General features: G+C 30.7%; 1 protein-coding gene across 1 annotated transcript; it reads left to right on the forward strand.

The window, feature by feature from the left end:
- The first annotated feature begins 14,587 nt into the window (after positions 1-14,587).
- LOC139897934 (purple acid phosphatase 2-like) lies at positions 14,588-18,234 on the forward strand. The gene is made up of 8 exons (XM_071880650.1): positions 14,588-14,764; positions 15,411-15,611; positions 15,733-15,844; positions 16,613-16,842; positions 17,162-17,300; positions 17,395-17,615; positions 17,719-17,840; positions 17,936-18,234. Exons 1-8 carry the CDS (start codon positions 14,588-14,590, stop codon positions 18,126-18,128), a joined length of 1,395 nt encoding a protein of 464 aa, XP_071736751.1. The 3' UTR covers positions 18,129-18,234.
- The last annotated feature ends 261 nt before the right edge of the window (positions 18,235-18,495 follow it).

An 18,495-nucleotide genomic window follows, 5' to 3' on the forward strand; every position in this document is an offset into this window, starting at 1 on the left:
AGCGTGCTATCTTTCATCATCGTTGTCAATTAACTCATTTATTATCTTATTCATTTAGCACGTCATTGTAGCAGAAAAATAGAAGCAGGAACAGCGGTTTACAGATGGTTCTTGATGGTGAGATTGTGGTGTAGCTAAATGAAAACAGAAATATGTGAGAGAGAGGAGAGAGAGAGATGAGAGGTAGAGAAATAGAGAGAGTTATGGTGGTGGTCTCGGTTAGGAGAGAGGGAGAGAGATAAGGGAAAGTGGTGGTGATTAAAGGTTGAAGATGGTGTTGGTTACATATAAATAAATTGAAGGTGCAGTGGTGACTCAATAAGGTGGTTTGGTGATGAGTCCTGGTCGGGTGAGCATTGCCACGAGACAAAGGAGTTTGTTTAACGAATGGTTTCAAGTGGAAATAAATGGAGTGACGGGTTGTTGTGGTTATTCAAATGGGTTTCCATGTTTTCGGTTGTAGTTGATGGTAGCAAGTTATATGGATTAGTTAACACTGAAAGTCATCAACTTTATAAAGTATATGCGTATCAATTTCCTAATCAGACAAAAGAGGGCAGAAAAGTTTAACAGCATAAAATAAATATCGAATCAGATGATTATCTGATTTGTACGAAGGATAGAGATGTGAAACGGTTTGCAGACAGATTGTATCAATCCTCTACAGCCTTGAAAGGGATTGAATCAGATTTACCAACATTCTCTGTATTTATTTGTGCGTATATATTATGTATCTCTACCGTATATATGTTTTTATTCATATACCCATAACTGAAATTTGTATATATATATATACATACGTATTTAAGTATATCTGAATTGATATATCTTATTTTTTTATATATATATAGCGATTTATATATATCTGTTTATATATATATATATATATACATAATTTATGAGTTTTGATAACTAGCAAATATATTAATACCACTATTGATATTGTTATTAATTAATAAGATTACTATTAATAATCATATTATGGATAAATGGATTAATGAAATATATAATAAATAATAATATGATAATGAAAATTTTAATAAATTTAATTAATAATAATGATAATAAAATGATAATATTAATCTTTTTCATGATACTAGTAATAATACTATTTATAATAATGTTAATATTATTAGTGACAGTGATAACATTAATAATGATATTAATAATACACTTAAACATATCACACTTTATTTATACATATGTTTTATATTAGAAGTAATAATATTACTAATACAGATATTTATATTAATATTAACAATAATAATAATAATGAAAGTAATGCTAATAATATTAATTTATCATTTATATTCAAATTTGTAATTTAATATAATACTATATTATTATTTATGTATTATTATATTATAAAATGGCATTTATTGAATAGTTAATATTTATATATTATATGTGTATTCTATAAAAATGATATATAGATTCATAGTAACATATATATATATATATATATATATATATATATATATATATATATATATATTTTAACAATAACTTAATTTTACTAAATATCATTTTACATTTTAAATTAAAGTATACTTTATTAATTCAAAATATTATATAAATATATATATACTTATAATTATATTTATATATATATATATATTTACAAACAAGTGTTCGTGAATCGTCAGAAATAATCAAAAGGTCAATTGAATATATGAACATAGTTTCAAAGTTTTCGAGACTCAACATTACAGACTTTGCTTATCGTGTCGAAACCATATAAAGATTAAGTTTAAATTTGGTCGAAAATTTTCGGGTCGTCACACTAGAATTGCCAAGAGACCAAAGATTTGACTAGGTCAACTAGTCAAACCCTTTCTCCTCCATTCATTCATCCCCTCCCATCTTCTCCTACTTTCACCTTTATGCCCTCAACACCCAATTCAATGATTCATCATCCATTTTCGATCTAGCAAGCATTCTTCAAAACAAATTACATATTTGGAATCCTTGCATCTTCCTCTTCGAATCCATACCAACTTCATCTCATTTGGGTAACATTCTAAAAACACTAGATTTTATGTTCTTGATGATTTTGACTTATAAAAGTGTTAGTTAGTGTATATGGCTCGAGTCTAACATGAATATATGATTTGTATGCTCGATATTGTTGTTTTAGTGTAACTAGCTTGAACTTGAAAAGTGTGTGTTTGATCTTGAGTTTTGGATGATTAAATGTTGTTGTTATGTTAAATTTCATGTATTAAATGTTTACTAGCATCATTAGCTTCAATTTGATGTGTAGGTTGATTAAGAAAACTTCACTAACATGATTATTGATTTTGTGATTTTTGTTAGGGTTTGATAGACTTAAATATGAACTTTTGATGCATTGAATGCTATGAAATGATATTGGTAAGTGTTTATTTGTATTGTATGTGTAATTCCCTACAAAACGACGTATTATATGTGTGCATTAATTTTCCCGAATCATCAATGTGCATTTATGAACTTGAAGCATTTATGATGAACATTTAATGTGGATTTGGTTATTGTAAATGATGGATTGATTGATGAAATGTGCTTAGTTGTTTTCTTCGTCAAAATACCTTTCCGACGATATAAGATACATGTTTTAAGTGTTTTCAGTTCACAATTTATGGTTGTTTGAGTTTTGGTTCGAGACTTGTGAAATTTCAGCAACTTCAATGTAGAGACCCGTCCTAATCCATCCGGACGAAGTCCACATCGATTATAAATGATTCACAACAGTTGATTACATCGCGAGGTAATTGACCTCTATATGATACATTTTACAATCATTGCATTCGTTTTTAAAAGACAAACTTTCTTTACATCGAAAGTTGACGGCAAACATATTATTTCATAATACCTCCAACTATAATTGACTTAATAATAATCTTGATGAACTCGACGACTCGAATGCAACGTCTTTTGAAATATGTCATGAATGACTCCAAGTAATAACTCTAATATGAGCAAATGCACAGCTGAAGATTTCTTTCATACCTGAGAATAAACATGCTTTCAAGTGTCAACCAAAAGGTTGGTGAGTTCATAGGTTTATCATAAAACAATAAAATTCATTATTTTGATAGACCACAAGATTTAAATGCTGTATGGTACAAATGGGCCCGAATCCTATACCCACCTATAATGTACATGCGATATCTTTTAAATACAGTACACCTTTCTAGTGTACGAAACCATTTTTCATAAATCTTAGTAACCATACACATATCTCGTGCACAAAATAACATACACATAACCTTTGTATAAAATCATTCTCTCGATACATAACATTCATATCAATTGGTGGCAATTATCATGTCCACATAATTCAATGGTGGCAATTATCATGTCCACATAATTCAATGGTGGCAATTATCATGTCCACATAATTCAACGGTGGCAATTATCATGTCCACATAATTCAATAATAATCCGCAGAACTTCTGTTTGCATAATGATTCATTCGAGGAATATTTTGCTTGTGTCTATCTCGTCAAACATTTATAAAAGCATTTCATGTATTCGCAGTTCAAAATATATTTCAAAAGCAATAAATAAAGCAGTTGTAAAAAAAAGCGCATGTATTCTCAGTCCCAAAAATGTAAAGAGTAAAAGGGAGCAAATGAAACTCACATAATATATTTTGTAGTAAAAATATTCATACGACGATACTGAACAATGCAAGGTTGGCCTCGGATTCACGAACCTATATCATTTATATACACATTAACACATATAATTATTATGTAATAATAACCAAACCCGTTTGTATATATTAATTATATATTACTTATTTAAAATAGTAATGTAATATTTATATAGTTTTTATATATATGTATTTGATATATTTTTATATAACTAACCTTTGGTTTGTTAAAATAATGACTTTACTAATACTTAAAATAGTGTTAATAAATATAATAACTAGTTTTAATATTGAAAATACTAATTTTGATAATATTACTAATCATTTTATTTGTAGTAATAATATTAATAATATATTAAAAATAATGATACTAAAAATAATGACACTTTTAGTAATAATGGTCATAATAATACTGGTAATAATAATACTATAAGATAACAGTTTTACTACTAATGGTAATAATAATAATAACAATAATATAATGATATTAATAATAATAATATTTCATTTAAAATTTTTATCACTTAATTTACTAGTTTAATCAACTTTATATTCATATTTGTATTTATAATCTATATATAATCATCACCTTTTTTAATAATTAGTTTTATTTATTCATAACCATAATAATAATAATGATAATAATAATGATAATAATAATAATAGTAATAATAAGAATAATAGAAACTACATTTAAAGTAATATTCTCAAAAGAAAAAAAATGACATCGCCCGGGCTCGAACCCGCGACCTCCGCTAACTCGACACCACATCAAACCATCTGTCCGAATCCTCTTTTCTAAATTATATTGCGGTTTGTTATAATTCAGTAGGCTTATAACTACCTTTAGTGGCCTAATTCTTGACTGTAGACTAATAAGTATATAGAGAGAATATGAGAGAATATGAGAGAATATATTTAGTGTGTGTTTTATAAACTCATAACACACATATTTATACTCAAAAAATCTACTATACAATATCTATAATAATAATAAAATTAACATCCAATTTAACTTTTATAACACTCCCCCTTGGATGACAATTTTATTAGAGAATAACTAGTACTGCCTCGTTAAAAACCTTGCTAAAGAAAACCCATTGGGATAAAACTTTAGCTAAGGGAAAAAGAGTGCAGCATAGAGTTGACTCCCCCTCAAGTAGGCAATGCCTGAATTGTTACATCTTCTGAACATGCCTCATGCCAATATTATGAATGTGTGTTCTGAAAATAGCAGTTGGAAGTGCTTTGGTGAAAAGGTCAGCAGAGTTTTTGCTGGACTGAACATATCTCATTTCAATCTGGTTGTCCTTAATGAGATTTTGAGTGTATGAGAAGAATCTAGGAGGTATGTGTTTTGTTCGGTCACTTTTGATATACCCTTCTTTCATCTGTGTTATGCAAGCTACATTATCTTCATAGATAGTTGTTGGACTTTTATCGCGTTCTAGTCCACAAGAATCAGTAATGAGTTGTGTCATTGATCTCAACCAAAAACATTCCCGAGTAGCTTCATGTAATGCAATCACTTCGGCATGATTTGATGATGTTGCAACAAGTGTTTGTTTTTGAGAACGCCATGATATTGCGGTACCTCCATTTAGGAATACATATCCATTTTGAGATTTAGCTTTATGTGGATCAGATAAATAACCTGCATCTGCATAACCAACCAAATCTTGTTTCAATTCGTTAGAATAAAATAATCCTAAATCAGTAGTTCCTCGAAGGTATCGAAATATGTGTTTGATCCCATTCAGTGTCTTTTGGTAGGAGCTGAGCTGAACCTTGCCAATAAATTAACTGCAAAAGAAATGTCAGGTCTTGTACAATTTGTAAGATACATAAGAGCTCCAATTGCACTAAGATATGGTACTTCTGGTCCTAGGATATCTTCATGATCTTCACAGGGACGAAATGGATCAGTGTCAACATTAAGTGATCTAACAACCATAGGAGTACTTAATGGTTTTGCCTTGTCCATATTAAAACGTTTTAAAATCTTTTCAGTATATGTTGTTTGATGTACAAGTAAACCATTAGGCATATGTTCAATTTGTAAACCAAGGCAATACTTGGTTTTTCCAAGATCTTTTATTTCAAATTCTTTCTTTAGAAGTTGAATGGCTTCATGGATCTCTTTATTTGTACCTATGATATTAAGATCATTAAAATAAACAGCTATGATCACATATCCGGATGTTGTTTTCTTAATGAAAACACATGGGTAAATAAGATTATTGGTATACCCTTTGCTTATCAAGTAATCACTTAATCGTTTATACCACATGCGACCCGATTGTTTCAACCCATATAAAGACCTTTGTAACTTGATTGAGTACATTTCTTTGGGTTTTGCATTGGTTGCTTCTGATACCTTAAATCCTTCAGGTATCTTCATATATATATATCACTATCAAGTGATCCATAAAGATAAGCAGTCACAACATCCATGAGATGCATTTCTAAATTTTTAGAAACTGCCAGGCTGATTAAGTATCTAAAAGTAATTGCATCCATAACAGGAGAATAAGTTTCCTCATAATCAATTCCTGGTCTTTGAGAAAAACCTTGAGCTACAAGTCTAGCTTTATACCTTGTAACTTGATTTTTCTCATTTCTTTTTCGCACAAAAACCCATCTATATCCCACAAGTTTCACATCTTTAGGTGTGAGAATGATAGATCCGAAAACTTTTCTTTTATTGAGCGATTCAAATTCAGCTCGTATTGCTCCTTTCCAATGATCCCAATCATGTCTATTTTGACATTCTATGATAGATTTTGGTTCTGGATCATCATCATCATTCATGATATCATATGCAACATTATATGAAAATATCTCATCAAGATTTTTCATTTCATTTCGGTTCCATAATATTTTTGAATGTGCATAATTGATTGAAAATTCCGTATTGACATCATCAATCTCCTCTGCAGAAAGAGTATTGATTTGTAGTTCTTCTTGAACACTTTCTTTTACCTCATTATCTGCTGATTTTCTTTTTCGAGTATTTTTATCTTTGGAACCAATTGGTCTCCCAGGTTTCTGGCGTGGCAAAGACTCAAGAATGACATTATTGCCAGTTTTTAGAATTTCAATTCGAGCTGGAGCATTTGCTGCTGGTATATATGATTTAGTCACTCTTTTTGTATCTGTAAATGCATCAGACAATTTATTCGCAAGTTCTTGCATATGCATTATTTTTTGAACTTCGGTCTCGCATTCTTTTGTGCGAGGATCAAGATACATTAATTGAGATTCACACCATGAAACATCATTTTCTTTATTTTTTATTTCTCCCCCTAATCTAGGGAATAATGTTTCATTAAAGTGACAATCAGCAAAACGTGCTGTAAAAACATCACCCGTCATGGGTTCAATATATCTTATTATTGAAGATGTTTCATATCCAACATATATTCCCATCCTTCTTTGAGGACCCATTTTAGTGCGTTGTGGTGGTGCGATAGGGACATAAACCGCACAACCAAATGTTCTAAGGTGGGAAATATTTGGCTGATGGCCAAAAGCAAGTTGCAATGGAGAATATGTATGACTTGCGCTTGGTCTAATGCGAATCAATGTTGCAGCATGCAAAATTGCATGACCCCATACAGATACTGGGAGTTTTGTTCTCATTATCAATGGTCTAGCTATTAGCTGCAATCGTTTAATTAATGATTCAGCTAAACCATTTTGTGTATGCACATGGGCAACAGGATGTTCAACAATAATCCCAATAGACATGCAAAAGTTATTAAATGCTTGAGACGTAAACTCACCGGCATTATCTAGTCTCACCCTTTTAATAGTATAATCAGGGAAATGTGATCTCAATTTAATAATTTGAGCAAGAAATTTTGCAAATGCCATATTTCGACTTGATAATAGACAAACATGAGACCATCTACTAGATGCGTCTATTAGAATCATAAAATATCTAAATGGTCCACATGGTGGATGAATTGGTCCACATATATCACCTTGAATTCTTTCAAGAAACATTGGTGATTCTTTTTCAACCTTAAGAGGTGATGGTCTTATTATCAACTTTCCAAGTGAGCATGATGTACATGGGATAAGTGCATCATGAGGAATCCTTTGATCCGCCAATGGATGTCCATGTGTATTTTGTATTATTCTTTTCATCATTGTTGATCCTGGGTGGCCTAATCTCTCATGCCATAAACTGATCATTACAAGATCACATGATTTTTCTTTAACTACCACATTTACTTCAGGTACATTTATATGTGTATAATGTAAACCAGAATGAAGTCTTGGTAGTTTTTCAATTACACGATTCTTATCAGTGATACTTAAATATTTTTCATTTTCTGTTGTCACTGACTGATAATCATATTCATTTTGGTATATGTCAGAGAAACTTAACAAATTTCTCTTTGACATTGGAGAGAATAAGGCATTATTTATCAGAAAATTCGTACCATTTGGTAACATGAATTTTGCCTTTCCCATTCCTTTTATTAAGTCCACAGGACCTGATATAGTATGTATAGTTCCTTCCGTTGCTTTCAAGTCTGTGAAATATTTTTTAGATTTGAGTATGGTGTGAGTGGCACCACTGTCTGCAAAACAAATATCTCCACCATTTAACTGATTTTTTTACTCCAGCAGTATACATCATGAACTTCAAAAAAAATATAAGAAAAAAATAATGAGTACATAATTCATCAATATATTACATTCAAAACATGTTACAAATGATAGCACATAATAAGGAAATATGTAGTAAACTAGATATGGTGTAGATTGAAAATCTACAACCATTTATTTAACGGGAACATATATATATATATATATATATATATATATATATATATATATATATATATATATATATATATATATATATATATATATATATATATATATATATATATATTAAAAATTTATTCATTAAAGTAGTCACAAGTTGGCTCAGTGATTTTTCTATCAAGGTCATCCACAAGATTTGCTTCTTTTCGTTTTCCCTTTAGGGATTCTTGATACCGATTAACAGAATTCTGATTTGTTCGGCAGTTTTTAGACCAGTGGCCAATTTTACCACATCGGTAACAAGAATCTTCAACATTCTTTGAAGAGCCTTCTTCAACATTGTGATTTGTGGGATTGTATGGTATTTGAATTTTATAATTTTGTGGATTATTATTTCTTTGTCCACGACCACTACCACCACGACTACGACCACCACCACGACCATTACCATAAGGGTGATTTCGAACATAGTTATGATTTTTATTATTGTTATGGTAATTTCCATGATGATGGTTTTGGCCAATATGGCCACAACCTTGTCCACGCCCTCGTCCATGTGCATTTCTTCTTTTATTATTATTATTGTTAATAGCATTAGCTTCAGGAAATGCTAGCGCACCGGTATGACGAGATTCTTGATTTTTCATCAGTAATTCTTTATTAACTTCTGCAACTAAGAGATAAGTTTGAATTTTGAAAAAAGTTTTATAATTCTGCAATCTTAAATTTTCTTGCACAGTTATGTTTGCAGAATGCATTGTGGAGAAAGTTTTCTCCATCATATCAGCATCACTTATTTCTTGACCACAGAATTGAAGCTTTGAATGGATCTTGAACATGGCCGAGCTGTATTCACTTACCTTTTTGAAATCTTGGAACCTTAGATTTCTCCATTCTTCCCTCGCAGCTGGGAGTAATATTTCCTTTTGATTATCGAATCTACTCTTGATACTTTCCCATAAAACATGTGGATCTTTGATAGTGAGAAACATATGTTTTAAAGTGGTATCAATATGTTTGCGAATAAAAGCAATTGATTTTAATTTATCTTGATCGGAACAAGTATTATTTTCTTTTAAAGTTTCTAGAATACCCAATGATCCAAGATTTATTTCTACATCCATAACCCATGATGTGTAGTTTGTTCCCGATACGTCTAAGGCATCAAACTCAAGCTTTGATAAGTTTGACATTTTTTATTTTCAGAAAGATGAACAACATAAATCATAATCATAATCATAATCAAATTTTTTTTTTTTATAGACAAATAACAACATGAAATTAGAATTAGTTTAGATTCATAAGTAGCAAATAAAGAAATAATGGTATGATTACAAATAATAAAACCATAAGGGAAGGATATAATATAGGTTCATATTATATTATTAATAATATTATTATAATATATATTAAGTTATAATATATATTATTATAATATATTTTTCTTATTTTAACTTTTAAGATTTACTTTTAATAAAAATACAAACTACTTTTCCTTATTTTAACTTTTAAGATTTACTTTTAATAAAAATACAAACTACTTTTCTTATTTTAACTTTTAAGATTTACTTTTAATAAAAATACAAACTACTTTTTTCTTATTTTAACTTTTAAGATTTACTTTTAATAAAAATACAACTACTTTTTCTTATTTTAACTTTTAAGATTTACTTTTAATAAAAATACAAACTACTTTTTCTTATTTTAACTTTTAAGATTATAAATTTAAGAATAAACATTAGTATGCATGAAATAAATAATGATTAATTGCATAAGTAATCATAAATGTTAGATAACATATAAAGACCCCATCGTATTCGTATTGATCGGAATTAATCTCGACCCATGGTACCGTGTTGTCAAATGACGTGTTGCGTACATAAAGTACCGTGTTGTCAAATGACGTGTTGCGTACAATCATGAGGTCTTATTAACATAAATATAAATGTTAGTGAAGTTAATAAGAGTTAGATTACATAAAATATAATTCAGGCGGTATAACCGACCATATATAACTTAAATAACATAAATATAAATGTTAGTGAAGTTAATAAAAGTTAGATAATTTCTTACCTTGATTAGTGACGTGTGCTTGCTTACATAAACCTTGATTATACGGAGCACTTCATGCTGATAACGTGTTATAATTCAGTAGGCTTATAACTACCTTTAGTGGCCTAGTTCTTGACTGTAGACTAATAAGTATATAGAGAGAATATGAGAGAATATGAGAGAATATATTTAGTGTGTGTTTTATAAACTCATAACACACATATTTATACTCAAAAAATCTACTATACAATATCTATAATAATAATAAAATTAACATCCAATTTAACTTTTATAACACGGTTATATTTATTTAACCCATTTTTGTATTAGTCCAACCTAAAATAAAAATACCGCCCATGTTACAAATAACGGCCCACCTCACTAATCAAGGCCCTAGTAACAATTGATCCAGCCTAATACTATAAACCCATTACTGATTTACACAGGGTCGATTAGCTCCTTTTTGATGTTGAGTTCCGTCGTCCAAGATGTAGGGATAAAAAAAAAACAATATCGCATCATATCAACTAATATCACCAATCATCCATCATCTTCCACTATCTCTATAACTTCATCATTAATAACAAAAAAATAATAATACCACGTCACCTAGGTGACTCTTTTGGATCGGCCATTTCATGGTACTAGTCCCACTAACCCACAAATCCACTTCATAAAGTTTCCACTACTAAACACTATGATAACCCACTAATTCAAAAGTTGGAAATTGATGGAGTGGTTTATGGTGGGGTTTTAATGGTCATATAGAAAAAGAAAAACAGATGTGTTGGATTATAACATAAATAGATATAGCATTTGCAGTTTGAAGGTTCAATGTTTGAGGTAGTTTTTAAGGTTCACGAAAAAAATATATATAGAAAGGTGATGAATGATGGGTCTGTGAAACAATTGAATCGAAACCGAAGAAGAACAACAAGGTTTGTGGCATTGCAAGTGGTGTTGCATTATAGATTGTAGGTAAAAAAAATATACGAGAAAGAAGTTGGTGACAAGAGAAGGAGAATATGGGTTTCTTGGTGTTCGTTTTCATAGTTGGAGGTGTTTGTTGGATGATTGTTAGGGTGCAAACCAATGGTGATTGTGGGTTTTCGATTGTGATAGGAAAAGAAGCTCGAGCGTGTGGTTTGCAGGTGGGTGTTAAGTGTTCAAGTGGTCGATTACAGTGGTGGTGATTCTTGGGTGGTGAGGTGGTCAATGGTTCACGATTAAAAAGAAATGTAGAAAGGTGGTGGCAATTATGATGGTCTTGATGGTGGTGGTTACTTGTAAATGAAGAAGAAGCAAAGTGGTGATTTAGCGTGTGATGCGTTGGCGTTTGTCAAGAAGAAAAAGGAGTTGATTGTGGTCTACTAGTATCGTTCAGAACAAAGAGAGGACAGGGAAAAAAAATAAACAAATAAAAAGGAGATTGCAACATCTAACTGAATTTGGACTTCCCTTGTGATTGAGCAGTGATTTGTACCACTTTTACAAATCAATTAAAGTTTGAAAGCTACTAAAGCAGATTCGTACGTTCAATGGAAAATGGAAGCTGTCATTTTTGTTTATAGTGAATGGATTTTTGATGTATAAGAGGCCAGAGACAAGAAAACAAAATTTAGTATAGTTTGATTGATGCTTGAACTGATTTCCTTCATTTACGCGATTTATCAATATATTTTCAGTATAAATAATTAAGTAGATAAATAATAATAATATTAATAATTTATAAAAAAAATAATAATCGTTAATACTGATAATAATAGTTATAAGGATAAAAATGATGTTTCTTATGATAATAATATATTGTATTAATTTCTATTAATAATAATTATAAGAAAAAAATAATAATAATATGATAATATTGTTATTATCAATAATCATAATAATACTAATAAATTGTATTGCTTTTGTAATAATAATAATAATAATAATAATAATAATAATAATAATAATAATAATAATAATAATAATAATAACAATCTATTTAATAATATTATTGATAATGTTACTTAAAAATAACACTAATAATGATAATAGTATTAATATAATAATTATATTCAACTTGTAATTAAGTTTACTATTTATTATAATATCTTTTAACTATATAGTTTTATTGAATCCTTATTATTTATTAATTACTTATATATTTATTATCATATTACATATGTATAGATTTCATATATATTTACGTATTTATTTATACATCAATGTTCGTGAATCGTCTGGAGTAGTCAAAGGTATAAATGGATCTATGTACATAGTTCAAAAATTTGTAGACTCAGTTTAACAGACTTTGCTTATCAAGTCGAAATCATATAAAGATTAAGTTTAAATCTGGTCGGAAATTTCCGGGTCGTCACATTCAACTGCCCAGGTGTTTGGACGCCGTCCAAACCCTTGGACGCCGTCATGTCCTTCATTGCTGGACGCCGTCCAGCCAATCTGGACGCCGTCCAAATGAACTACAAAATTTTGCTTTGCTTGGTCGTTTACCTTTTAATTCTAACTATGCTACGCACCTCCGATTAACATGTAACTTGTTCTAACATGCTCATATATGATTATATAACTCAGAAAAATTGTCCGAGACCCGACCCGAACGCGTTGACTTTTTCGTTGACTTTGACTTGACCAAAGTTGACTTTTACTCAAACTTAACCGAATACTTATGCAATCGTTCTAACATGCTTTTATACTTGTATCTTGCATGAAACTTGACAATATGACTCACATGCTATATTAATCGAGTCGTAACAAGCCATAGGACTAATTGAACGACTTTGACCGACCGTGTTTACCGATATTGATACAACCTATTTGTTTAGGTCAAAACTAGCATTCGTTCTTGCACACGTTACTTTGTGAAGTACATTTATATTCGTGCATCAAGGTGAGATCATAGTCCCACCTTTTCATCAACTTTTACGCTTTAAACTATGGGATGAGAAACATATACGTATCATACTTTTATACTTTGAACACAAGTACGAAAACAAACATTTCACGAGCGAGTTAGAACAAAAAGCCTCAATTCAATTATCATTAGTTACACTTGCAGGGTGTAAACGTGAACTTATTTTATGTGATCACATGGGCTTGACGAGCCCTCATTCGGACGGTTCGCTACCGTTAGCGGATGAAATATATTTTCGAGTATAGCGTTTGTTCTAACACTACGTAACATGGTACAAAACAGTTAAGTCTTGATAATTGGGTGCTCCACAAACGTATAACATCTTTGGAATGCAAACTATTTGGATAATCAACTATATTAAATCTTGTGGTTCAAAAACAACGTTTACTAATACACCTATGATTTCACCAACGTTTTTCGTTGACAGTTTTCTATATGTTTTCTCAGGTCCTTGAACGCTAGATGATACATGCTTTCGGACATTATTTTGATACTTGCTTGGATGTCGAGTATACATGCATACATGGAGCGTCTTTTGACTTTACTTAAATTGTGTCGCATAAGTTTCAATTGTACTTAAAACGTTGTAACATGTTTAGTCGTAGTACTACTTTGTAAACTTTGAAACATCCTTACATTTGAAATGAATGCGACATATTTTGGTCAAACGTTGTTTTAAAGACTTATGACCACGTAACGGGACCTAAGTAGACGGCGCCGTCAATGACGATTTTGTCGGGTCGCTACATGTATCACTTCATGTAACGCTCTAGATCATCGGATCTCTTTTTTATTATTTATAATAATATGTTTTTCGGCACAAAAAAAAAATTTATTAAGCCTTAAATTCAACCAAAAGTCAAAGTTGAATGTTTTTTTTTTTTTTGACACGGATGGAGTAATACAATACTATTATTATTATTATTATTATTATTATTATAGTAAAATTTATATTACGGAATAACAAACATGATTGCCATCCTTCATATTAGGAAGTATCTAATCTAATCTCTATCACGGAAACTAATTAGAAAAATAATCGGGTGTTTGAATTGTAATCCAACTTGTTGACATCTTTTTAGGAATATCTTGTTTGCATATTCCTTTTATTTATTTTGCAAACCTCGGCTTATAAATAAACAACAAGGCTGTGGTTAAGGTTAGTGTAAGTTAATCTCCGAGTAAGTGCGTAGGATAAGATGGGTGGTATTCAGTGGTGCAATATTATTTTTGTGTTGTTTTTGGTGTTAAAATCATGCGTTAATGTTGATGGAGGTTCAACAAGCACTTTTATTAGAAAATGTGAGAAAACCATAGATATGCCTCTTGATAGTGATGTTTTTGCTACGCCTCCTGGCTATAATGCGCCTCAACAGGTAAGACTTCCTGTTTTTGCATATTTTTTTATTGCGAAAAAGTAAATTATTGAATTTTTAAAACTAATTGTGTATGATGGTGTGTGTAGTATTGGTATTTTATTTTGTGTACTTAGTTGTTTTATGTCTTGAATAAGTTAAGATGTAATATACAAAAATGTTAACAATAATTATTCTAAACGTGTGGTTAAGGTTTATAAAAGTTTTATACGTTTACAAGATTTTTGTACACATTAACAATAAAAAAATGATGTAAAAAGGTTCATAATTGATACGGAATATCTAAAATATAAAGAAACTTATAACTATTAAAGTAAATGATGTTAAAGTAATACACGTCGTGTATTATGCCATTGCCATATTAGATCTTTTTGTCACCCTTCTTCCCACAATGAAAGTGACCTTTATAAAATAAAAATTGCATGCCTTTTTTTGTTGTAGTCAGTTGTTCGTTATTATTTAAGATAAATCCAGTTTTTAATTAACAAATAATAAATAACATTTGTCTATATATAATTTGTAATTTTTTAGTTAACTAAATGAATAAAATACAAAGAAATTAATGCAATAGAATATGTGTGTTTTCTTATCTTTATCTTTAATGAGATTTAAAGATTGATATTATTTTATATTGTTGATTTTTAAGGTTCATATAACACAAGGAGATCATGTAGGAAAGGCCATGATTGTGTCATGGGTCACTTTGGATGAACCCGGTTCAAGTACTGTTATTTACTGGCCTGATAACTGCAGAAAAAAAAGGAAAGCTGAAGGCTTTATTACTAAATACTCATACTTCAATTATACTTCTGGTTTCATCCACCATTGCAATATTACCCATCTGAAGGTAATCAGTCATTCTAGTATCCAAATATATTTGTCAAAGTCAACGTAAAAGTCAAACGTTGACTTTTTCGTCATGGAGTTTCCTTAGAATCATATTGAATTGTTTTGTTGAAATATGGCAGCATGATACAAAATACTACTACAAGGTTGGGATTGATCACACTGCCCGAACTTTCTGGTTTACAACTCCTCCCGAAGTTGGACCGGATGTTCCTTACACTTTCGGCCTCATTGGTATCGTATTTTTTCCAATTTTGTTCAAGTATTTACTACTGAATAAAATGAACAAGTATTGGTCATTTTCCTAAAGTTAAAGTAACAACTTAAAAGAGCTAAATTGAAACCACGCCCATAGAAACAAAGACTGCATATATCTTCTTGTATCAGTTTATTCAGAAAGTATATTCAGTATATACTTTTAGTAATAACTAGGAGTGTGTGGGCCCAAGCCAAAAAAAGAAAATTATTACTCGTAGTAAAATACTGTATGCATAACCCTGTGAAGGTTACTGTTGACATAGGTAAGTAGTAATTAAACTATGTGCGCTATTAGTATATTGAGCATGACCATCTCATTGATTCTGAAGGTCCTGTGCGAGACATATAAGAGGGCCCTTAAACGTTAATTATTTTTTGGGTTACCCTGGATATCGGATCTGCTTTGAGAACCGACTAATTCTAGGGCGACCACTTCGCAAGTTTTCTGGAGTCATCAATGGGAAAAAAAATTTACATGAACAAATTTAATTATAATAAAAAAGCTACTGTATTAATTTTAATAACCATTGTTCGCGGTTCGTGATTTTTTTTTAGAAAAATAATAACATTTGTATATAATTATATAGAATTTACAAAATTTTGGGCCCCTAAAATTTTCGAGCCATGTGCGATCGCACACTTTGCACATGCCCGAAGATGCCCCTGATATTGAGTAATTTACCAACATGGCAACATGTTAAATGTTCAATATCAATCAATTTCTAGTTATTTGTAAATTTCCAGGGGATTTGGGCCAGACTTATGATTCGAACCTCACTCTTACGCATTATGAAAGGAATCCTGTGAAAGGGCAAACAATGTTGTTTATGGGAGACCTTTCTTATGCCGATAACTATCCAAATCACGATAACAGGAGATGGGATTCGTGGGGTAGGTTTATTGAGCGAAGTGCAGCTTATCAACCTTGGATATGGACTCAGGGAAATCATGAACTTGATTATGCACCTGAAATTGTAAGTTTATTATATACTCATATTGTTTCAGTATTGACTAATATAGTCAACCTTGAGATTTATTTGACTCTAAAGTCAAACTTCAACTTCTTTACAAACAAATAATATTTGGACTTATTATATTGACTAACTACATACTTTTTTTAAATTTGGACATGGAATTAGTTCCATCATTTATCAAAAATTACCTCCCACGAATGTTCATGATTGTATGTGTACGTAGTTTCATATACGAAGATATAATCTGTTGATCAAGTCATGTTTTTATTCTTGCCATTTTAGATAGCTTAAGATTGTGCTTTCGATGATTTGAATGTAGGGAGAATATGAACCTTTCAAGCCTTATACTCACCGGTACCATGTTCCTTATAAGTCATCACAGAGTTCTTCTCCCTTTTGGTACTCCATCAAGAGAGCTTCAGCTCACATCATTGTTTTAGCTTCATATTCTGCCTATGGTATAATCATCCTGAAAATTTCATATATAATTACTCGTATAATTTAGTCATAAGATAACATTAAAATTAATTACAATGTGATGTACTTTGTTAGGTAAATACACTCCACAATACCAATGGCTTGAGGAGGAACTACCAAGAGTCAACCGAACTGAAACACCATGGCTCATCGTTTTGTTGCACTCCCCATGGTATAACAGCTACAACTATCACTATATGGAAGGTGAAACCATGCGAGTTATGTTTGAGTCATGGTTCGTTAAGTACAAAGTTGATGTTGTGTTTGCTGGTCATGTACATGCTTATGAACGCTCTGTAAGTTCACTCTCTTACGCCTTTTGTAACTAATTGCAGTCTCTAAACATCATCCCTTGTTAAAAACAAGTATTTATGTTATGGTTTATGGCCATTGGTGTAGGAACGTATATCGAACATTGCCTACAACATCGTTAATGGGCTCTGCAAGCCTGTAATCGATCAATCTGCTCCCGTGTACATAACTATTGGAGATGGTGGAAACATTGAGGGATTAGCAACCAAGTAATTTTTTTTAATCTTTAACCGTTGTATACGCACACTTGTGCGTATTTTAACGCTTGATTTGACTTGAAATTATATTCGGTTTGGTGATGCAGCATGACAGAGCCTCAACCAGAGTATTCGGCTTTCAGAGAAGCTAGTTTTGGACATGCCACTTTTGATATCAAGAATCGAACTCATGCGTATTATGGGTGGCACCGAAACCAGGATGGATATGCGGTGACAGCTGATACAATGTGGTTTTACAACCGATTTTGGAATCCTGTTGATGAATCTGCTAGTGCTTAGTTAGACAAAATCAACTTTGGCAATATGGGTCATGGCATTTTTATGTTTTTTGGGGTTGTTTAGGTGCTTAAAACATTTATTTTGATGTTTTTTAGGGTTTAGTTTGAACTTTTTAGATTGTGTTTTTCTTTTATTTAGTAGCTATCTTTGTGTGATGATTCCTTAGCATTTTTATGTTGAGTTTGTTTACTTTCTCATCTCGAGAATTTTTTACTGATTTACTTATTAATTGCTTGTTACTGTTTGTTCTTTTACTTTGAGTTTGACTTTGTAGAACTTATGAAATTGACGATTCGAGATGATTAGTCTCATAAGAAATATAAAGAAAATATTTTGCTAAATTAATTTTTTCATTCGTAATTCATTT

This window comes from Rutidosis leptorrhynchoides, chromosome 3 (assembly GCF_046630445.1).
Source record: "Rutidosis leptorrhynchoides isolate AG116_Rl617_1_P2 chromosome 3, CSIRO_AGI_Rlap_v1, whole genome shotgun sequence".
NCBI lineage: Eukaryota > Viridiplantae > Streptophyta > Magnoliopsida > Asterales > Asteraceae > Rutidosis > Rutidosis leptorrhynchoides.